The sequence below is a fragment of the Lissotriton helveticus genome, chromosome 12, assembly GCF_964261635.1.
Source record: "Lissotriton helveticus chromosome 12, aLisHel1.1, whole genome shotgun sequence".
NCBI classification, from domain to species: Eukaryota; Metazoa; Chordata; class Amphibia; order Caudata; family Salamandridae; genus Lissotriton; species Lissotriton helveticus.
In genome coordinates, this window is record NC_136073.1 from 100,717,068 (window position 1) to 100,740,812 (window position 23,745).

The following is a 23,745-nucleotide window of genomic DNA, read 5'->3' on the forward strand; positions in this document are numbered from 1 at the left end:
AGAAAATATAACAACATTGCTTTTATTCACAACGTGTATCATAAAGAATTATTCATAAAATACATCCATAATTAATCACATTTAGTGCCCCTAAAGAAATGGAAAGGGAAGGGTAGTGGTTGGATGGTGAAGGTATTGAGATGACTAAACAGTGGTCACTATGACCTCAATAAACCAAAAATAATAATTGTTTAACAATCTGAGAATCACAATACATAAATTAATTGAGACAAAAACATGCCTAGAAAAATCACAAATGATACATCAGGAAAAGGCTGAAAATGAGAAGGAGTGTCGACGTTTCGACCCAAAATGATGCAGGTGTGGGATGAAACCTTGCTAGCGGGTCTTCATCAGGACAAGGACGCGAAAGGGGGCAGTGAATCTTTGTCAAAGGAACGTAATAAAAAATGGGAGAGTGATTCGACACGGGAATCAGGATCTTGAAACTCTCAATAAAGCTGTAGGACCAAGGGGGTTCTTATTTAATTAGTCTCTCGACTCATGCAATCGATTTTGTTCTGAAACTCCCAATAAAGCTGTGAGACTGAGGGGGGTCTTATTTAGTTAGTCTCTCGACTCATGCAATCAGTCTTGTTCTGACACATTCAAACTGCGATGCTTTAAAGAGGGGATCTGGATTAGCGGTTAATCGTAGTCTATGGTAACCTCACACGTCGTAAGGTATCTCATAAACAGAAGGTTCACAGGCTGTCACAAGGATATAACGGATCGTATAGAGACGGCCACATAGGTCGGCCGATTAATGTGGACCAATTGAACCCCCGTGCTGACTCGTGTTTCACTCTTGCAGATCTTTCACTAACCTATGTGGCCGTCTCTATACGATCTGTTTGACCTATGTCTTTGAATGCATAGAAAATGTGACTAGATAAGAAAAGGATTTAAAAGCCTGTTTACAAAAAGGGAGTTATAGCCTCCCCTCTGCTGCCTGGGGTGTACAGCCCCACAGTAAAGATTTCCTATTGCAAGTTACTCAAGTTCTATTTAGGCCTACGTTCACATAAAATTATTTTGGCAACGTTTTCAGATGAATGTATTGTGTTTGCCTAATTTGGCATATTTATAAATATATCTAAACCTATAACATCTGAGTGCAAGTGCGCAGTGTGCATTTAAATAAATGTGAAAAAACACTAGCTGCAGCGTCGTCTTTTGCTCTGCGACAAAAATGAATGTGGATAAATACAGATAAAATTACTCAAAAATAAATATGGATAAATACAGACGGAAATGTTAAAAAAATCAATACCATAAAACCGGGAGCCCTAGTTATTATGTATAGAGGAGAATTATTGGCTAATTGATTGTTTCCATAATTACTTTTTTCCCCTTTAAATTTTCATGCTGTGAAAAAGAACCATCAGACTGCAGAACACGTCTGAAATGTATAGCATGGCCTTTTCAGTTGGTAGCAGAGAAGTATGGTTTGCACATGAAGTAAGGGGAGAATCTAGAAGTAATCTAGCATAGGTGGAACTTAGAACCCCTAAGCCCAGAACAAGAGCCGAATGATTGAGAATGAAAGACAATGGAATGTGGCGGAAACTGATGAAGCTTGATGGTGCAGAGAGATCAGCGGTGGAAGGAGGAGTGAGTAATAACAGGGTATATGTAATTTGTTGGATAGCGGGAATGATTTGATGATGTTATATTTTGAAGAGTTGGGAGTGAGATCCATTGAGTGTGGTTTTGGGCTGTACGTGGTCCATGGATTGTGACCTGAGTTGCAGGTCCCAAAGTGGCCTAAGATCCCAGGATATATTAAAAGGTGTAGAAGACACAGAGGTTGTGATTGTTTCACCAATGAATTGAGTTGTCGGGAGACGTCATGGGCAGTTCCACTTAGGACAGGGACATTTTTGTGAATGGGAATCCTCTAAAGGACCTTGTGTACTGGGGTTCATTATACTGATTTGTGTGATCCATGTTGGTCAAGGGTCTACGTGCATGAATGTTCTTGAGTGGTTGAAATGTATTGATCCTTTTAGATGGCAACCAATTACAGATTTAAGATGACTGTGTGAGTGAATGCATATGAAGACATTGTGAAGTTGGGTGAGCCACTGCGAGGAATTAGAGTGACGCCATAGAGTGTTGCGCTGCGATATGTTGGTTGGTGTAACACTGTTCTGGGATTGGTTGGTAGTCATCTGGAAGTTGTGGTTGAAAAAGACTGTTCTATCATAACATGGTGAACAACAAATTGCAATTTGGAATCATGCTATGTTTTAGGGTGTTGCAGGATCTTTTTAGGGGTGATAAAGTGGCTGATATTCGAATGGGTGAAGTGGAGTCACCCGGGGATACTCCAGCACATTATATGGTGACAAAGGTTGGGCTTCACACTATAATTTTGCTTCAAAATTGGCATAAAGAGAAGGGTGAATTGTCATTTCCACTCTTTGGCTCATTTTGGTTAGATGCATTGTATTAGCTTAGAGGAGCAATGTTTGCGCTGCAACCTTTGCCTAGACCAACACAGTTTAAAGCGTTACATGCAAGGATGCGTGCAGCTTATGCGAAGCAGAGAGAGAAATATCAAGGGAGATTGAGGAAAACAGTGAGGGCATATCAGGGTGCACTGTGGGATGAAAACGTTAAGAGATGGAGGGTGGATACCAATGAGGGAAAAAAGATGTACTAAGTGCTGGTAGGAGATAAAGGATCACAGGATAGGTGCGGAAGACCAAATGTGAGTGTCAGTAGAGACGACAAACACAGTTTGTTGGATAGTTTGTTAGCAGAGCGTCCTCCACCTTACAGTCCACAAGCAGGGAAAGGGGGATGAGACTCAGGACGTGGGGAGAATGTGGGAGGTATAGCAGCTCACGTGGGTTCAAGTCCAGGTGTCCTGGGAAGAATTTCAGCAGGAGTAGGGGGGATAGGAGTCTACCTTGGGAGGTATGGAACAGATAGAGTTAATGCCACTTCACGGTTGTCGGAAGCTCTTACAGTACCAGTTACCATTGATCCTGTTGTTCCTGTGTATGCCCAAGCTCACTGGGAAGCCTTAGTCAGAGGCAGCCAATACATGCTGCAGGGACCGGAGTGGGAAGAATAGGAAGCCCCATTGGGAACTGCTCTTCCTTAGTCCCTGTGGAACCTAGTATCCCTTTAGTGACTACTGCTGACCCTTATGGAGCACGCTTTTTCTACCATCCAATGCGGTCTATACCCATGGTAAGTACTAGTTCAGATCTGCAGATGTGGAAAGCTCCTGTGAGAGGAGCAAGTGGTGCAACTTTAGAAGCAAGCACCAGTCAGAGAACCTCTGGAAATCAGCATGTCCTATTTGTTACAGACTTGGAGTACTGGCTGAGAGACCATAATAACAGTAAGGACAGTCAGAGTAGTATGATGGGTCAGAGTACCATCAAAATTGGAATAAAGGCAAAGTTAGTGGATGTGGTGAGACTGAAGGCTGAGGTAGATGAAATCATCAGTGGGAACCTACCTTTAGATAGAATAGAGACTTATGAGCCAGATAATCTATTGTTTGTAGCTAAGGATGTCATCCGAAGCACAAGACAAGCACATGACAAGTTGCCAGAGTTGGCTCAGAGGTATGGAGTGGATGTATCGCGAAGGAAGCCCTTACAGGGAAATCACAGGCTTAATTACAGTGACCAAGAACTAGAGGAAAAGAGAGTGAAGGGGTTGAAGAAATGCATCCAAGAGTTGGTAATTGGAAAAAGGGCCTGGAGTGTGTTAGATAAGTAGGAGAAGAGCTGGTCAAAGAAGTAGAGCGGAAGAAAAGCAACCAGAGAGACACCACCTTCAGGACGGCGAATGCAGGGTGTAGAGGCATATCCATTATGGGAGGGGACTAGTGGAGGTCATGTGCAAGTTCCCTGGAGTCTGAGTTACCTTGCCAAGCTCACAAATGATTTCCCCATGTTGAGGGAGAAGCCTGCTGAGTGGTATAAGCAAGTCAACCACTTTGTTAAGATCTCAAAAGTGTTGTGGATTGATTTAAACACCTTTTTCGAAATTGTGGCTCCTAGTGGCCTATGGTATGCTTGTAAAATAGTTATTGAATGGCCTACTGCTGAGCCTGAGAGACAGAGAGGGAACCAGTAACTCATGGTCTTTCGCCATTGGTTATGAAGAAGAACAATCTGGTGATCACATGGATGCAGTCCAAAATAGCCCAACAAGACATTGATTGGATTAAGATCGATCAAATGACCCAGGAACCTAAGAGTCAAAAAATGCTTACTATGAGAGGCTGTTGCAAGCCTTGAAGCAGTACAGCGGATTTGATACACTATGCGCTCGACCCTAAAGACATGGGACAATTCGGGTCAACTTTGTGACTGGATTGCGGCCAGAGATCAGCCTCATGATCCAACAGCACCTAAATTGTTGCCAAAACAAATCCTTAGATGAAATCCTACAGTACATGAGGTACTGCAGTGATGAGGTGGATTCTAAACATAGTAGGAGAAAGGAGAAACTGATGCTGGTTCAAATGCAAAATGGTCAGAAGGGAGAACAGGTGCAGATAATGATCAACTTGACGTCATTAAAGACGGAGCGTGGTTACTTATACTGCCCAAGGCCCTTCCATTTTGGGTACGTTAGGACCCATATATGAATTTCTCAAATATATAGCATTTACATCTATTCCTGTGTGACTCTGCTGCATTTATATTAGTATCTGTGCTCTGTTCCATTTGGATCCGTTATGAGATTCAACTAAAATACTTTGCCCTCTATTGGGCTTTCCGAAGGAAAGTTCCATGTCTAGAATACTTTACTCATAGGATGACTGCCCCAAGGAGGCAAGCCAACTGTAATAATTCTGTACCGGGTATGAGATCTAAAGTGAGCTCTCCCCATTTTTTTTAAAAGTTCAGAATGGATGGCATTGGCCAATATTTATAGGGTTCAGACAGCACCCCGATGAAGGTTGCAAAATGTTCTTCAAGTGTTTGCTAATTACCAAACCACTCGTCAGCGCAATTCTGTTCCCATATATTCTGTCTCACAGATGAAAAAGGACATAAAAAGATCTGCATACAGCAAATTCTTTTTAGATTTTCTGTGATAAAATGTAACAACTGATATTACACTGAGATATGTTTAGTGTTTAATTTGTATGTTTTTGTAGAGTATGATTGGGTGTGATTGTTTCTGACATATCTATGCTGTGTTGTAGTGTTATTCTCTATTCGTGTTCTGAACTTGTGTTGAGCTCACACAATTCATGTATATATTTGTAAAAAAAAAATCTTAATGTAAACAATAAATACAAATATATTGATGGAAAATAAACTATACATCAAATTGGTCTGATCTATGGTTGTTAAATTTTGCAACTATGTGCCTTTGTTCTGAATAATTTGGAGAAGTTAGCGTCTGTTGCAACTCTGAAGAATCCCACTGCCTGTCATTACTGTCACAAGAGCGAGCACTGGAAGTGTGAATATCACCTTAATCCTGCAAATCAAGGAAATAGAACGTGTGCAGATGGCAGATAGCTTAAATCAGTTACCAACAGAGACGAGGCCAAGATCTCTGAACGCAGGATAGAACCAGTTAGTGCAAGCTCTCCAGCCTCTGAGAATCTCACAGGGCAACCAAACTTATCATCAGATGCCCTTAATGGAAGCTCTGGATGGATTCGATCTGGACCCATGCTTATGACGGTGCCTGAGGGGGGAGGAAGACTGTACACTTAGCTCAGTCTTAGATGTAGAGAATACTGGACCATATGTAGAAACAGACGTAGATGGTCATTCCATTACATTCTTGATTGATACTGGTGCTACCCTTTTCATCGAGAGATCTGCAGTAGCCCCAGCCCTGCCTCTCTCAGGAAAATTGGTACAAGTTGTAGGAGTCTCTAATAAAAGAATACCAAACCCTTTGACAGAAGAGGTGCAGGTGAAGATCAAAATCTTTCAGGATCACCATCAGTTCATGGTGTATGATTCGGGTCCTGTCTGTTTGCTAGGGCGTGAAATTTTGTTCAAATGGAATTGTACCATCTACTGCACACCAAAGGGAATCAAATTGCAGACAAATGATGAAGACATTGCATTCAAATTGGCTAATCAGAATCATTATACAACCATGTTCCCTTTACTGACTTGCCATTGGATCTGAGAGATACAGTCTCTCCGGTGGTATGGGACTTTTCTGGGTAGGAGATCGGACTGATTTGAGGCTTCGAGCCAGTCCACATACAAGTCAAACCAAATGCAGAGCTTCAGAGAACGCCTCAGTAGAACCTGACCCCAGAAACAATGCCAGGAATTACACCTGAAATTGAGTCTATGATTGCGCAGGGCATTCTAAAGGATATCATGGGAAGTATGTGCAATTCTCCTATAATGGGATTGTAAAAGCCAAGTGGGAAATATTGCATTGTCCAGGACCTTAGAAAGGTCGATTCAATGTTGTCCCATGGAACCGAATCCATCTGTGATTCTATTTCTGATGACATGCAAAACTGTGTGGTTCACTGTGATCGGCCTCTGCCAAGCATTTTTCTCCATCCTGTTGCATGAGAAGAGCCATATTTTATTTGCTTTCCATCTGGAGAATCCTGTCTTAACGTGGAGTTGTATTCCACAAGGGTATACTCAAATTCCATCCATATGCAACCAGGTCTTGAAGAACTTTAAGAAAAACCTTGAGAGCTTGACTCTGCCTCGAAACTCAGTGTTCGTCCAGTATATTGATGACCTCCTCGTCATGCCTGAAATGCAAGAGGCTTGCAGGGATGATACAATTGCCTTACTGAAACATCTGGCTGACAATGGGCATAAGGTGTCTCTGAGTAAGCTTTGGTACTGTCTAAATGAAGTACAATATTTGGATCATTGAATAAAAATGGCAAAAAGAAGGTGTCACCAGAAAGAGTGGAGGCAATCATTAAAATGAATCTGTCCAGTACCCAGAAGCAGGTCAGAATGTTCTTGGGAATGGTTGGCTACTACCGACAGTGGACTTCTAATTTCTCGTTGATGGTGAAGCCTTTACAAATGCTGACCCATAAGGATGTGTGTGATCCGGTACCTTGGGATAACAACTGTCTGCTTGTCTTCCTGGAGTTGAGAGAGTGCCTGTGTGTCAAGAGTCACTCTTCGAAATTCCCGTCCTTCACAGGAGCAGAATGATGCTCTAACCCAATGCCCCTCTAAAATCCTCTCCACACCCCCATTGATTATAAAAGGGGAGATGAAGAATTCTTCAGAGGGGAAAGGAGATTGGGGTAAGAGAAAAGACTGCTTTGTCTTTTTCTTGAAATGGTGTTCACAGCTCCCACTTCTACTTCGACTACGTCTTAGCTGTTTATTTAGAAAACGGCAAGACAAATAGACACATTACTTCTCACTTCATGACTAAGAAAACTTCTCATGTGTTTTAGTTCATTTTCTCTTATAGTTAACATACCCCTTTTAAGGCAGGATTTTGCTCCTCTTCTATCTATCTGTTCCTTTTCGAATTTATTTACTTTTCTTTTATCATTCTTTGTTAAAAAGACTTTTCTTTTCTTCTTTAGGTAAGTCTCCCACCAAGGATTCAGCAACTATTTACACACATTAGAAAACTCTTCTTAATTAGTTATTAATGAAAACATAAATGCACACTGGACTGGTCTTAAATTCTTATGGTTGTTAACAATTTTCCTGTTTTTTCAAATAGGGTACTTGCGTATGCTGGAACGATGAAGTCGCTGAGGAGAAGGGTAAGATATGTCCTTCAGCAATTTTTCTCTCAGCAAAAGTATGCTGCGCAGATTAGAAACTCTCCTTTTGTTTTTTATTTCTCTCTGCTTTCTATTCAGGCATTGAGCGAGGACACAGAGGGACACACAGACACTAACTCTACCATCCAAATGCACAATAGTACTATCCCTAAGCACTACTCTAATCTCCTGAAAACGCTGAATCCAAAAAATGCCACCAGTCACCAGAAAATCTTCAGTGAAGTGCGCCTTTGAAGAGGATGCGCGCGCACTTCACACTGCTCTGCAGCTCTTGTGCTTCAGGAGGGAAGACTGGAGCACTGACCCTAAAATACAGTTGATGGCCATCTTGGAAGTTCGGCATCTACCTAATGCAGTCCAGGATAAATCCTTGCACTCTTCTCCATGCCAGTTGAACCTGGAACCTTTCTTCTTGTTTCCCTGAACCACCACTTGGTAGGTGTCTTTTAGCATTTTGCCACGATTCCTGACACTTTGTCACACTCCAGATTTAGGAATGCCTGATTACAACAAAGCATTCTCACCATTCTGCAATGAACGAGAATGTTGTGCTCTATCTGTACTCACCTAGACACATAGAGGTGCCCGTAGAAAAGTGACCTATTTCTCAGCTACCTTGGATCCTGTAGCTTCAGCTCTGACTGGATGTCTCAAATCGGTTGCGGCAACAGGTGTCAGTATTGAACGATGTAAAAGCATTATGATGGGTCATCCTGTTATTGTATATGTACCACATTCAGTTGAGCTCCTGATGACGAGAACCAAAATACGGCATTTATTAAAGAACAGACTGAAAGGTATGAGCAAGTGTTGCTTGCCGCTGAAAATGTCCCTCTGAAGCGGTGTTCAGTGTTAAATGCTACTACTTTGTTGCCTGCTGCAAATGCTGATGGGGAAGGATGTGAAGACCATGACTGTCTCAATGTCCCTGAGCTTTGCATGAAGCAGAGACCTGAAATTGTTGATGAGCCATTGTCTGATCCCGATCAAGTTCTTTTTGTTGATGGGTCATGCTTAAGAAACACTGAAGGACACCAGAGAACAGCGTTTGCTGTCTGCACCCTTTCTGGAGTGGGGGAAACTTCTTGCTTACAGGGAGTGTATGCTGCACAAGTGGCTGAAATTGTTGCCTTGACCCGTGAATGTTCAGTTTCTGAACAGATCCCAGTCACCATCAATGCCAATATCAAGTATGGTATTGGTGTGGTTCATGACTTTAGACACCTACGGTGGCAGAGAGGGTTCCTAACATCATCAGGTTCTCTGATAAGAAACGGGGAGTATGTGAGGCAAGTGCGTGCAGAACTAACCGAACTCCACCCAGGCTTACTTTATATGCGCTACTGTCAAAAAAAGACGGAGTCTGTCAGATGCTGAAGATCCAACTGTGTTGCACTTATTTTCCTGATAGAAGTTAAGATCTGAGAGAATATATTAACAGGATCACTGATAAACATCATGTGATACAAGATCTGGCAGCCGAAGGAGTTTAGGACAACATTGGAAAAATATTTGGCACAGTTGGAAGTTGGTTTGCGAATTTAGGAAGTGGAAAATTTGGATACATCTTGAAGCCGATAATAATTGTTGTGATCTGGTTATTATCCTAGTAGGGATGACAAGGGCACATAAGTGGCGCAAAGCGAGACAAGTGGAGAACTCCTAAAGAGAAAGAGTGAAGGGTGGAAAGACTGCAGGACAGTCATGAAAGAAATTTAGACAGAGGAGATTAGCTAAATCTGTTTAGATTAGTTTACTCTACAGGGCAGTTTTAGAGTGTTTTGGGATGACTCAACGTCATCAAAGGGGGTAACTGATAGAGTGGAGATCTTATATCATTTGTAGAGGTACATCTGAAACATATGTAGAGCGTACCAGCATATAATTATTTGCTGTATTAACATGAAAAGTTAGAAATATGAAAATGTAATAACATGAATACATGATGTATATAGGCCATTGACGAGTAGCATGGAGAATTAATGTAGAAAATGAATATATCTAGCAGCAAACATTAACATGAAGAACTTGTGTTGTGCACTGACAAATATTCAAGTGTTAAATGTTTTTAATAATTATGTTATTTCATACGTAGGTTAATGTATTAGTTGAAATTGTATCAATGTTATGTGAATTCATAGAGCTTCTAGGATGCTTCCTTATGTTAGCTAGAACTCATAGGCCTGAAATGCAAGTCCATGAAAACTCTTGCTTTGGAATTAGCCTTTTGAATTTCAGGTGTGCTGTGAAATTTGTTCTTTCTCATGTTTTGTTTTGCAGGTGAAGAAGCGCTCTTTTAGGTAGAATAATGTCTTGTTTTACTAGCTAGGCAAGGAGAGAAGAAGTTACAATTGTGTGGCTAGAGTCAATAAATGACGCTTCACACAGGAGAAAGCATGAGAACCAAGGACAAACTGTTGCGAGCGAGGTACACGGTCAACATCATGGAAAAATACCTTCAGGACTGTACCCAGAGTGGATTGCATGACTTAAATTGCACCATGGAAGTACTACCTATCGATAATTGGGTGTTGGAATTAGGGATAGTGCGCCACTTCTTTCTTGCCATGAGAGAGAGCATCCTAGAGCAAGCTCTGATTTTATGTTGGTAGCTTTATGCTACTCAACCACTTGATGATGGAGAGACATCTTAGGAAGACTCCACACACTGACATCTTTTAATGCTTTTGTAGGTATGTCACCTTAGTACTAGAGTAGGGATGGATTTAATGCTTTTCACTTATCAACCTTCGTTGCAGGGAAATTTGGACTCATGCTTCCTGATTTTCTGTATACTACTTCTTGAACTAATTGTGTTGTTTATGCTGAACCAACTAAACTGGATACGCATATTTGGCTTCATGCTTATTCCTTTGTATTTCTTTACCCTTGTATTGAGGTGTCTTTATGTTCAGGTATTTTTGGCTTTGTAATAAACCCAACTAACTCTTAGCAGTTGTCTGTCGGTTAATACGTATCAAGGAGAATTATTGGCTAATTAATTTTTTCCATAATTACTTTTCTCCCCTTTACACTTTCATGCTGTGAAAAAGAACCATCAGATTGCGACCGTAGAACAGGTGTAGAACTTTCAATGCCATTTCCCAAAGGAACAAAAATTATGTTTCCAAGAGGGTTTCATTATCTGTAGAAAAAATGTCAACATCTGGCGACATCTATTTTTAGTTTAAATCATGCATAAAGGCTGCAAGATACCAGAGGCTGCTGGTAGAATGATAACTGGTGTGTGGGAGGCTGTTGTACTGTGGGAGATACAGCTATGTATTCCCTAATATCTCTGCGTGTGAGAATGTTCAGGCACTCAGTGTTCTCACACAAATGTGGAAGTTTTATGGTGACATCATGCCCTCTGAACTGGACAGAAATGCACTGGAGTGCACTGCTGACCATGGGGCTGCTTACCATTTGTCTTCCTTCCTCCTGCTCTTGTCGTGCTGGGTGCTCACTTGACAACCAGAAGGAGACTGGTCATGAGCTGGCCGGAGACATCCTGATTGGAGGGATAATCCCCGTGCACTGGGACTCAAAAGACCCCGAAGCTACATTCACGGAAACCCCCACACCTATCCTCTGTCACGAGTAAGAGTAGTGGCTTCTGTTCTGTTAGGATAATACTTGACATATGGTGCAGCCTAATTTGGATGTTTCATTTTTCTCTTAGCGTTTCAAGCCTACAGTTGTATCTCTAAGCTAAACACCCTTACTAACAATGCTCAAACCTTAACAAATAGAAAAATGGATCTGATATCCGTTCTGGATTTCACTTCATTATTGCCTCTCACCGGTTCCTCGTTTTTGGCTCTGGCACGTTCTCTTAACTCCCTGCTCCTCTACTTACCAATCCATTTGTGTGAACATTTGTTATAGGAAATGTAATCCCACTCCCTGTCCCGAGATCTCTAGCCTCTTTTCTGCCCCGCTCTTCATCTGAGTACACCACTACCTAAATACCGCCTCTTTTTCCACCTTTACTTGACAATCAGTGCCGTAACACCCCTCTCTATCTCTGGTTGTAACGTTATTTTATACCTTGCTGCATAACACCCCTCTCCATCTCTGGGTGGACCTTTATTTTATACCTTGCTCCATAACACCCCTCTCCATCTCAGGTTGTACTTTTATTTTATACCTTGTTCCATAACACCCCTCTCCATCTCAGGTTGTACCTTTATTTTATACCTTGTTCCATAACACCGCTCTCCTTCTCTGGCTGGACCTTTATTTTGTACCTTGCCTCATAACACCGTCTCTCCATCTTTTTCTGCAGATTATATGAGCCCCATTCCCCAAATCCATTTGTGTGTCGAAGTTCAACCTACACACAAAATTACAAGCATAGGGTTTTTACACCAGACCTAATTGCATTTTTAAATACATTTACTAGTGTGCAATACTATTCCATAACAGTGTAATATTGGTTAAAAGTAAATCCTACTGGGGGAGTGGGGCATGCCCATTCGAAGATGGGTAGGTCCTTTTGAATTGTGGACATTCTCAAACTTGTTTTGAACCAATCACCACTTTGGAAATAGTCATAAATTACTAAGGGACAGAGCTGTTCCCTTTTTAGGATGGCAGAAGCATCAGAACTCACCCGCTATTGGTGGGAATATAAGGGAAGGGGTTTCTCAATGGGAAGAATATTCCCCTAAAAGGAGACAATATAAAAAAAAAAGATGCCACTGCGCACATTATGTGCAGTTACGCGCACATAAATCCCTTGCGTAGTCATAATTAATAAAACAATTTCAAGAGTACTGCTGGCAACCCTTTGAATGTCACACATTTCTGGGGGAACTCTTGGGATTTTTTGTGAATTACGGCAATTCATGAATTTAGATCCCATGCGGGTTCAGAGAATATAAGCCTAGCTTTTTGAGCCCTCCACTCCATGATAGTTTGTTCAACTTTTCCCAGTGTGGATTGAACCTTCTCAGCCTGGACAAACCACAGCAGAGGAAGCCGCACACATGTTTGTGGAGATCACCACAGTGCCATTCCACGTGCAGAACGTGACGATGGGGCTTCCGGGAGACATTGGGGCTGATCCGCGGTTGGCAAGCATGTGAACACACCTGTACTAGAGTCAGAATATCAAGGAAACACATAACGTCTAACAAATCTTGGTGTAGCCATGTAATTTGTTCATCCAGAACTGCATGTGTTCTACCTTCTATTTCTTTTTATTAGGTAATGCTGGCATGCTACAATAAACTATTATGTTAATGTTCTAGCCTCGGTATATGGTATGTTACATTGTGTTAAGTTATGATACGTTAGGCTATAAAATGCTATTTTATTTTATGTTAGTCTATGTAAATGTATGATATGCCGGGCTAAGGTATAGAGTGGTAGGTCATGTTATGTTATATGTTACGTTATGTCATGTCATGCTATGTTATGCCATGTTATGTTATGTTATACTATGTTATGTTATGGTATGGAATGACATGGAACAGGACTGCAGAACAGTACGGAGTGCTATGTTATGTTATGGAATTACATGGAATAGTACTACAGAACAGTACGGAGTGTTATGTGATGTTATGGAATGACATGGAATAGTTATGTTATGTTATGCCATGTCATGAATTAGTTTGGTATGGTCCGGTATGACTTATATGGTGTAGTACTGTACTGTATGGTATGTTATTTTACACTATGTCATTCTTTTTCTGAATGGTCTTTGCACGTCGAAGGTGAATGTTATTTCAACATGTTGACTTTGCATTGGTGGTGTAATAACAGTGCAGCATGCTCGGTTCACTAGTGGTATGATCTAAGGAGTTGCGATAACGCTGGAACGGTGTACATAGATGATATTGAGTAGCTAAAGGTTGCCTGGTGTACTTAGTAATCTTGGTGTGATAATCTCGGGAAGTTTTCACCTAGTGATGGTGATATTGGAGTGTTTCCAGAATTGTAATGTAGCCGTGCTAACACGTAGATAGATTAGTAAATGTTGGTCACTAGTTATAGCACGTTTTAGATATCTAGGGGCTCATTTATGAGCCCTTGCGTCACTTTTGCGCCACCGGTGTGTCACTTTTTGTGACGCATCAGTGGCGTAAAAAATGCGCCATGTTGTGGCATATTCGTCACTACGTAAACCACTGCGCTACATTATAACCGCGCCAGGTGTAATGTATTCAGGGTGGGCGTAACCCCGCAAGAAAGGCTCGTAGGAGTGGCGCAGCGAAATCTATGAGGTTTCGCTGCGCCACTTCTAGGACGCCAATGCATCAAAACCGTATGCCTGCCTCATGGCAGGCGTAGGGGTGATGCAGGACCTTTCACATGGGGTTTGCCCCATGTGAAAGGAACATTGCTGGGGACACAACTCCAGCAATGCGCCACTTTTTGCGCTGGCAGATACATCAATTTTACTGACATATCTGTCCTTCCTTGCGACATGATGCGTCATATTATAATATGACACATCATTGGTGTCGCAAGGAGGGCACACTGAGAAGTGGTGCATTGCTGTTTTCACGCAGTGATGCTCCACTTCTCATAAATGAGGCCCCTAGTGTATGCCAACATCACGTAAGCTGAATTTGCAATGTTGGTGTTTTAATGGCACATTTTGTTTATTGCTGTTTGCGTGCTAATGTTGGAATGTTTTGCGCAACTCATCTTGTTGTGATAAATGTGGTTTGTTTGTAGCATTGGTATGATTAAACTGGTATCTGGAGGCAGTGAGGTGGTATTGCTGGGGATTTTATTATTTGGGTTCTGTATTCCATTGTCTTTTTATTGTACAGTTAAATAAAAACTTAAGCACACAGTAGAAAGTGCAGGGTGCAGAGCAGCATTTTATTTTATATCTAGTATGTCATAACACTCATATTACTGGCAAAAAGCAAAATAATATGCACAGAGGAATGGCAGGATAGCCCATTGCTACCTCAGAAACTGTCTCCTGTCGTAACAGTACACAGTACCAAAAAGAGATATCTTTTCAAAATTGTTCAAAGGCTGTCACAAAATATATTTTTAGGGACTACAACAGTGGCGGCTCCTCCGCTATGGCAGAGGTGCGCAGCCCCACTGCTTTTAAGCAGTGCTAAGTGGAACCATAAAATGATAATAACTTTGAGTTATTATCAATTTATGCTTGTGCTGCTTTGCAGGGGGCGGCCAGGTTAGAGGGGCTGCTCTGCTCTCAGAGCAGGGTAGCGGAGGAGTGCTTTGCCCTCTGGGGCCGCCTAAAACAGTCATGCACACTTTCCCTTTTCTCCACTGCAAGCTGCATTACAATTACAACATTGCACTGCAGTGTTGTGATTGGTCTGGGGAGCCTGGGTGCTTACCAATCACAATGTTGCACTGCAGTGTTGTGATTGGTCAGGGGAGCCTGGGTGCTTACCAATCACAACGCTGCATTGCAGTATTGTGATTGGTCAGTGGGGCCTGGCTGTGCTTCCTTTTCCACCAGTTCAAGGAGGAGAGCAGGAGCAGAGATGCCGGACCCGGCGGCAATATACGTTTATTTATTTATTTTAAATTGCACACCCCCCACCCGCGACACTGCGCGACACCCTTCGCTACCCCCGCAATCCACCCTGTGTCCACCCCGGCCTGCCAATGGACTACAATCAAGCATAGAGAGTCCCAATGTAACAGACACATAACATGACATGTATGCCAAAAATATTCTGACATGCATTTGTAATGTGCTAAAAGGAAAGTGCAATGTGCGAAAAACAATAAAGGAATAACCCCTAGTTACAGCGCATAACACGATTAACAGGAGCATTACAGCAGTCATTTAGGTGCACAAGGAAAGAACTGCATTGTGAAAATGAGCAAAAAAGGAGGCAGATCCCAGGACTGCCATGGGTGAATGCTCCAAGCATTAATCGAAGTGCAGTGTGCAGAGACAGAGAGATAATGTCCTATGATTGCTTCTGGTATAGCCTTGGAACATACACAAGAATATCTTTTCAGAATACAGGCAAGCATGGAATGTGCTGGTGTTGGCCAGCCACTTGCCTCAGAATTGAAAGGCGGATACATAGAAAGTCCAATAGTTACTGGTGTATTGCCTCTGAGTGTAGAGCAGAAAGTGCTTAAAGTGCTTGTGCGAAAGGCAGATTATCCTAAAGTTAAGTTGCAGCTGCCCATAAATTTGCCACGCAAGAAACTACTTGGGGACTGGCAAATGTGAAGAAGGGCCAAATGGAACCCGAAAAGTGCCTCAGATGTTATACAGTGGCTGGAATAATCATATTTTGAGGACACGTTTTTGCAGAAAAAGTACAATTTGTAGAGCCCTGTTTAGCTGAGGCCATCAGGGGGAGCTTAACAGTTTTAACATTCTGTATAATATTAATAGGATTCAGACAAGCTATTACCATCTGGCACAAATTCAAAATTCCTAGGCAAATAAAATCACTGGGAAGGAAGATTTTTCTTTGCTGCAGCAAGAATGGACAGATGCATGGAACATGAATGATGGTTTCTTTTTCCAATCTGCAGAGTACGCACATTACATAGTGGGTTTCTGAGCGGCGCCATGCTGAAAGGTGGGCCTGGTAGTTCCATTCCCCCAGTCTAAGTGCACCTAGCCTAGCCTCTATCCACATTGGGTATGTGCAGAAAATATAGGGGTGATTAGGATGGCGGACGGATCGCCACCACCATGCAGGCGGTGGCGATCCATCCGCCATCCGTCACCGTCCGCCAACAATTTACCCCCGCCATATTACAATGGCGGGGGGACCGCGGCGGACGGAAAGACCGCCCACGGCTTTTCCGCCGCGGTCGCCTTGCAACCACGGCGGAAAAGGTCTAATATGGTGGCGGTGTCTATCAGACACCGCCAGCCATATTAGGATGGGCTTCGGGGTATGCATTTCCGCCACGGAAAGGCATACGGTCGTTGCGGGCCCCCAGGGTGAGGGGGGTAGTGGGTGCACATGGGGGTTACCTTTGGTACCCCCCAGCCTTTCACTGTACAACATGACAGGCACCACCCGGTGCCTGTCATGTTGTGCATTGAAATGTACAACGTGCATTTTTAGCATTGCGGCGGGCGGTGCTGAGAGCGCCGCCCGCCACAATGTTAAAAATGCTGGATGCGCCCGCCACTGTGGCGGGTGCATCATAATTGCTATGACGGGACCGCCGCACACGTGGCGTTTCCACCGGGATGCCGGACGGACAAAATCCGTCCGCCATCCTAATGGACCCCATAGTTCTGTTGTTGGGGATGGGGGGGCAGGTAGAATAGGAGTTGATTATCGACCAGGTATGGTAGCGCGTGCTCAGTGTTGCCATATCCTCCAGCCTTGACAAATGCCGACAAAGCGATATTGGACTAGATTCTCTGCCCTCTCGATACACTTATTCCTGTTAAATGGTCTAAGCGCCGTAACACCAAATCTAGTCCTTGGTATAATGACAGGCTCTCTACCATTTGTAAAGCCTATACAAGGTTGGAGCGGGTGTGGAGACGAGATTATGACCCTATCCTGAAAGGGTGTTATTAGGAGGCCACCAAGAAATATCACAGGGCTATCCAGAAAGAATGGGCAGCCTACTTTGCAGACGAGATCAGGCATGGCAGTAACCCCACCAAGAGTATTTTCTCTATACTTAAAGATCTTAAATCACCTGGGGTATCTGCAACACACTTGTGACGGGGAGGCCCGGGACTGGTGGACTTCAACTCCCTTGACACCCATGTCTCTCCCCTTTCAACAGCGCGAGACACCCTGCCAGGAGGACGATTGGCTCTCTAGAGACTACAGGTACAGTTGGGACGAGGAGAACTGTAAAGGACAGGGCGCCTTTAACTGCGCCTCGCAGAGTGCCGAGACTCCTCCCCTTGATGACGTAGCGGGTCCTGCCGAGCCAAAAGAAGGACAACCCAGGAAGTGGACGGACGGCGTATCCCCGGAGGTAGAAGGAGTCGGAGACCGGAGAAGGAGAGAACAAACGTCGAGTCGGGAGGAGAGCCTGGACGGAGGAGACGGGAAGAGCCACGGCGACACCAGCAAGCCCGGAGGCCAACGACCCCACGAGCCGCCCTGCCACGCTCCCGGGGGAGGAGTGTGGCTTTCAGAGGTACGGGGCAAGGTAGCGGGCTGGGTGGGACGGCGCCTGCACCCTCCAGAGTAAAGAACCCAAGCGCTAGTGTAAATAATCTTTAGTCGATGCGGAAACCCCCCTTTTGTTCACGAGCACCAGAGCACTCGGCATCACTGTATAAATCAAACACTTGAGCACTTGGTTCTCCCTCACCCCCCGGCCCCACTGCATGACGTGAAGTGAACGTCCCAGTGACCATTTCCTTTTGTTCTCTTTCTGTTGCATGTCGGTTGCCTTACCGGACCACGGAGCCATCTCGAGACTGACTCCTGACCGGGGACGACATCCTGGAGCCGCTTAAAAACACCAAAACGGATCCTGCAGCATTTGCTAGGGAGAGACTTACAAGTAGAAGCCGGAGAGCCTATATAAAAATAAAACCATCTTTAAAATCACTGGTCAAAGTCTCGGACTCGGTTACTCCCACTACTCCTGCTCCCCTACAACACTCTACCACATCGAATATGCAGTGTGGGGCTCTCGCCACCTTCTTTGTCAACAAGGTGGAAAACTTCTATAAAACCTTTCCTCAAGTGGATATGTGCCCTGACTCTGTGGGGAGACCCCATCCCACTCAGATGCATGCTGCCTTCCCGCCGATCTCCCAGGATGTGCTGCACTTACTATGCAGCAAGGTCAAATCCGGCTCTCCTGCTGACCCCATGAAGCCCGATCAATTTATGAAACTGCTACATGTGCTTCTTCCACCCCTGGGCTAGGTGATCAACATGTCTGTGTCTATGGCAGTTGTTCCCAGGACTTCAAAGCAGGCGAGGGTTGTCCCCTTGCAAAAAAAACCTTCCCTCGATTGAGACAAATCGGATAACTTTTGTCCTATCTCTCTCCTGCCGTGGGCATATAAGATCTCTGATGCCTACATAAACTCCATCTTGACAGGCTTTCTGGAAGAGAATTACATACTTTACCCCTCTCAGAATGGCTTCCGCCCGGGCCACAGCACGGAGTCTGCCCTCCTAGAGGTGACCGAACATCTGAGGGTTGCACTGGATGTGAGATGTACTTCGGCACTGATTTCACTGGATCTCAGTGCCATGCTCAACATGGTCTCTCACCAGATCTTATTGCAGATGTTGGAAGAGGCAGGCATTGTGGGCCCAGCACTGGCCTGGTTCACCTCTTTTCTTTCTGAGAGGACCTTCCAGGTAACGGCCCCCCCTTTCACCTCCATGGTTCATGCTATTAAACAAGGCATGCTACAGGGCTCAGTGCTGAGCCCAACGCTTTTCAACCTATGTGTCCAACCATTGGCAGCGGTGGCCAGGAGCAGAGTCTCACAGTAGTATCATATGCAGAAGATATGCAGCTGGTATTTTCACTTTACGATGACTGTGTGCAAGACACTCATACGTTTCGGAGAGATCTTGCAGCTTTCGTGGGGTGGATGACTGCAACTCTCTCAGCTTCTAGGCCCAAACTAAGAAGGTGGCAGGGACGTGTTTTAGTATACTACGGGGGCTCAAAGCACTGCTGGTTATTTTTGACCCATCCTTCAGGCAGGTTATTGTCCAGGCTTTTTTTTGTCAAGACTGGATTATGCCAGCTCGCTCTACCTGCAGGCTAACAAGTCAGAGATTGTGAGACAGCAGAGGGTCCAAAATGCAGCTGCCAGGCCTCTCCTTGGTCTTCCTAGAACCTGCCCCCCCAAGCTACTCGTTGGCTTTACTGACTGCCGGTGGCCAGACGAGTGAACTTTAAGTCTCTCTGCATTACGTTTAAGATCTTGAATTTTCCACTCCTAGCATCTTGGCCAATCTACTCTCATCACACACCCCCTCTCACCAACTCCGCTCGATAGGTCATCACCTGGCGGTTGTTCCCCCGGTAAGGAGGGTACGAGCTGGGGGGCGCTCTTTCCGCACACTGGCAGCTAAACTCTGGAATTCACTTCCGATACACATTTGCAGCATCAATAATTACCTGGCTTTCTGTACGGTGATCAAGACCCACCTCTTCCCTTTCCATCTGCTACTAAGCACCGGGACGCCCCTTTTCCCGGGGCATCTGGGCCCTCTATAAAGCCTAAAACATAACTTTTTTGCTGTAGCTGCTGCAAGCTTTTTGAATACATGCTGAAAGAGATTCTTGCTCCAAGCCTCCATGAGTGAGAGTTCAAGGAAGCACTTGTGGCACGAGGATGAGCCTGGGCCTGTTAATTCAAGAAAGATTAAGTGGTGCATGGAATTTTGCAGAGCCTGCAAATTGCACAATTGTTTGAAGTGTGTCAAGGTTGTTCTTCTTCAGGACAGGAAAGGGGGTGGGCAGCCGAGTTGTAGATACTTTGTTATCTCTACAATGGTGAAGGGCTTCTCATTCAAATGATGTTTTATATTTCAAAGTTCTCAGTTCTCCTTTGGGCGGTAGGTGCCTTAATGTTATTTATTCGGCTGCCCGCCCCCTCGCCTGTCCTGAAGAAGACCCACCTTGAGGCAATTCACACAATTGCGCAATTTACAGGGTCAAAACGTCGACACACCAGATATGTCTGCACAACGCTCATGATCATAGTTAAAATCATTTATGGACCTTGTAGCGTATGTGCAACAATTATAAGGACAAATAGAAATCTTCTTCCCTTCCAATGTTTTACGTTGATTTGTCTTGTATATAGTGTACTGTTTATGTCACCAATCACCACGTCATGTTTTTCACCATAGTCACCTATTCCCTTTGCAATTGAACTTGTAAATTGTGACAGCTTTATATTGTTGACCTTTTCTTGAATACAGCATTTAATTCTATACCTCAGTGTGTGTTATGTCATTTTGTTTTCCTTCCTTAAATCATTGGTATTTGCTAGTAGTAAAACTTGTGCTGCTTCAGTACTTCAAAGTGATTTGTTAACTCTTACCCATTTGCAGCAGATCAAGACCATCACATAACAAATAGCTCTCCAGATGATTGTCATACAGTGTGAACAGGAAGGGGTCCAGAATGTATCCTTGCCTGATGCCACAATTGATAGAAAAGTGGTCTGCACGATCCCTCTTACCACAATACCTGACACAGGCAGTCATATTAAGATGTAGGCCAGCCAAAGAGTGTATGATAAAAGTATCAACCCCTAGGAAGATTATTAATAGCAATAATGTATTCATGTTCACACTGTTGAAAGCAGATGTACGATCCATAAAAACTCAGTGAATACTACCCAATCTTCCCCTAGTAAATGTATTAATGAGTAAATATAGGTTCAAGGCCTGGTGGATGGTACATTCACCTTGCTTAAAGCCATATTAAGAATGTGTTTTGCTTTGCCCACGAAATCGGGCCAGGATAACCCTCCCAATAACCTTAATAGATGACTCAAGTAAGGAAATTGGCCTATAGCACTTGGGGTCTGATCTCACACCCTTTTTAAAGATGGGGATATTAACAGAGCGTGATGATGACGTAGGAAGGTCTGTCTTGACCACTGCATTGAAGTACATAGCTTACAGTGGGGGCCACAAAGTAGCATCAGATTAAAACAAATTATTTGAAACATCAGGGCTGGGAGCTTTATTGCCACATGACCATTCCACCCTAACTTCCCCAAAATCTAATTGTAGATTAAAATAATCCTGCACTATAAAAGATTCAGAGCTAATTGCCTCGATGACCACAGATCCATCAATACAGCTAAAGTCGGCCACCCATTTAATAGGGGCAATAACAGCATACAAATCGGTGAATCATTACTAGAAACAACAGGATGGTTGACAATTTTCTAAAATGTGGAACTACATTTCAGAGAACATGCATGTGAAAAATCAGCCCAGGCTTCATGCCTCAAAGCATCCTTCTTATTTTAATGGCTATTTTATAGGTCTGCCTACAATTGACACATCCGCTGCCACTCTTGATTTGCATTTAAGGGCTCTAAACAAATCTTCATGAGCTCTTGAGCAAGCCTGATCAAGCCAGTTGGGCTGGCTTCTGTTCCCTTTATTCCCTTTTTGGGTTAGAATAGTTTTCACCCTAAAGCTAATATTAAGAACGTCTGTCAACATGCACTCAAAAGGCAAGTTTCTTGAAAGACATGTCTCCACATCCCTAATACAATGACAGATCAGCTCTATAAAACAAAAAAACTCAAAACAAACGCCATTCCAATTAATCCTTCTTCTTTGGGCAGCTAATGCCACATCACTGCTATTTAACAACATGTGGCAAAATAGGTCACTCTCAATAACCCAGCCGATGGCAATAGAAATCGGTTTATGATCACTTCAAACTTGACTCAAATGGCATAGTTACCTTTTAATGGGCTTAATGATGCAAAACGGAGGACAAAATCAATCATCTCACCCGCCCCCCTTCTTGTAAATGAGGGAATTAAAGTATTAGATTGTCCCCTAAACTGCTCTTTCAACATGAGCGCTCTCCCAAGAAGCTACGCTCAAAATGTAAATAGGGGCTATCATACTAATGTGGTCTAAACCTGTCCACTCCACAGTTTTCCTCACATAAGTACACATTAAATTCCATAATTCCAAATGGGATAAAAGGATTTGAATCCTTTCTCAGATTATTTTAAAAGGGCAATAGCACAACCAACTGAGTCGATGTTTCGGTGTATGCATTGGGGTAATAAAGATTGAAAAGAAGAACGCTGATCGATTTAGGGAATACTAACTTTTACCCTCAAAATGTATGCTGAACTTGTATCACAAGAGTTTGCAACACAGCCAATTTCATGAGATACTATTGCAGCCAGACCCCACCTTGCCATTCCTAAAGTTGATGGGTGGACCTGGGAAAAAAGGAGGTAGAACCATCAGTATAAAGGACATTAGATATGTCCCATGTTTCCTTATTCAACTCACTTAGGGTCAGATAATTTCCCAGCCAACCCTGCAATAATTCAACTTGTAACCTTAACACTTTCTCGCCTCTTAACCAGGTCTAATGAGGAGGAGCTACCCGCAACATAGGAATCCTGTAAACTAGGATCAATTGAAGACAGGGCGAGTCAATCCACCCCCACAGGGAAATCTAAGGCTGTAAATATATTGGCTTTTAACACTCCAAACTGGTCCCAAGGATCTCATGTATTTCAAGTATGTGTGACAGGATAGGGGCTGGAAAACTAATCACAGGAGAATATAAACAGTCTAAAGGGGGCTCATAGATTCGAGAGCCCCCCTTTCAGAGCAGTGCTATATGGGAGACCAAATTATCAATCAACACCTTATTTACCACCACACAGCCCCTTGGCTCGTACTTCTGTCACCCCACCCATTTCACCCTTTTGGCCATTACAATATACCTAAAAAGCATTGACCTATCCACATTACAACCACTACCCAAGTGTACCACATTATCAATAAGTTACTGTGTGGATTGCTTTTGCGCCTCCAACAACTAAGAACCATTTGTTAACACCAATATGAATGGAGTAGCAGCTGGAGGAAGGTCAAGAATGGGGAGACAGAATTGAAAACTTGTCCAAGTGTCTCCCATTCACTACCACAGGCCCAGATCCCTGCATGTCAGTCCTCACCTCCCAAGAAACCCTTAAAGGGGTCTTGATGCAGCATGCCATTTATTACAGGATCTGGGTAGGGATGTACGATGTTACAACGCAATAAAAAGATCGCGGTACATCACAATGCATCTTTTACAACGCAAGTCGTTACCACGACTTGCTCTGTAGGGTGCTGGACTTAGGAATAGTAAGATTTACTATTCCAACTCCAGCCTACGTACAGTAGGGAAGGTGTTGGAATAGTAAATCTACTATTCCTTAGTCTAGAGCGCCCTCCAGCGCAAGTCATGGTAACGACTTGCGTTGTAAAAGACGCGTCGTAATGGCACCGCGGTGTTTTGACCGCGGTGTAAAGGTTGTACACCCTGGGTAGAGTCCTTTTTTTTGTGTTATTATA

General features: G+C 43.5%; 1 protein-coding gene across 1 annotated transcript in view; it reads left to right on the forward strand.

The window, feature by feature from the left end:
• Nucleotides 1–3,201: 3,201 nt before the first annotated feature.
• LOC144797949 (vomeronasal type-2 receptor 1-like) overlaps nucleotides 3,202–23,745 on the forward strand; it is an 84,265-nt gene continuing 63,721 nt past the window's right edge. Inside the window, exons 1-4 of the mRNA XM_078668753.1 lie at nucleotides 3,202–3,705; nucleotides 6,640–6,821; nucleotides 7,681–7,723; nucleotides 10,025–10,044. Of these exons, the coding sequence (XP_078524879.1) occupies nucleotides 3,202–3,705; nucleotides 6,640–6,821; nucleotides 7,681–7,723; nucleotides 10,025–10,044 (749 nt within the window). The remainder of the gene's footprint in view (nucleotides 3,706–6,639; nucleotides 6,822–7,680; nucleotides 7,724–10,024; nucleotides 10,045–23,745) is intronic.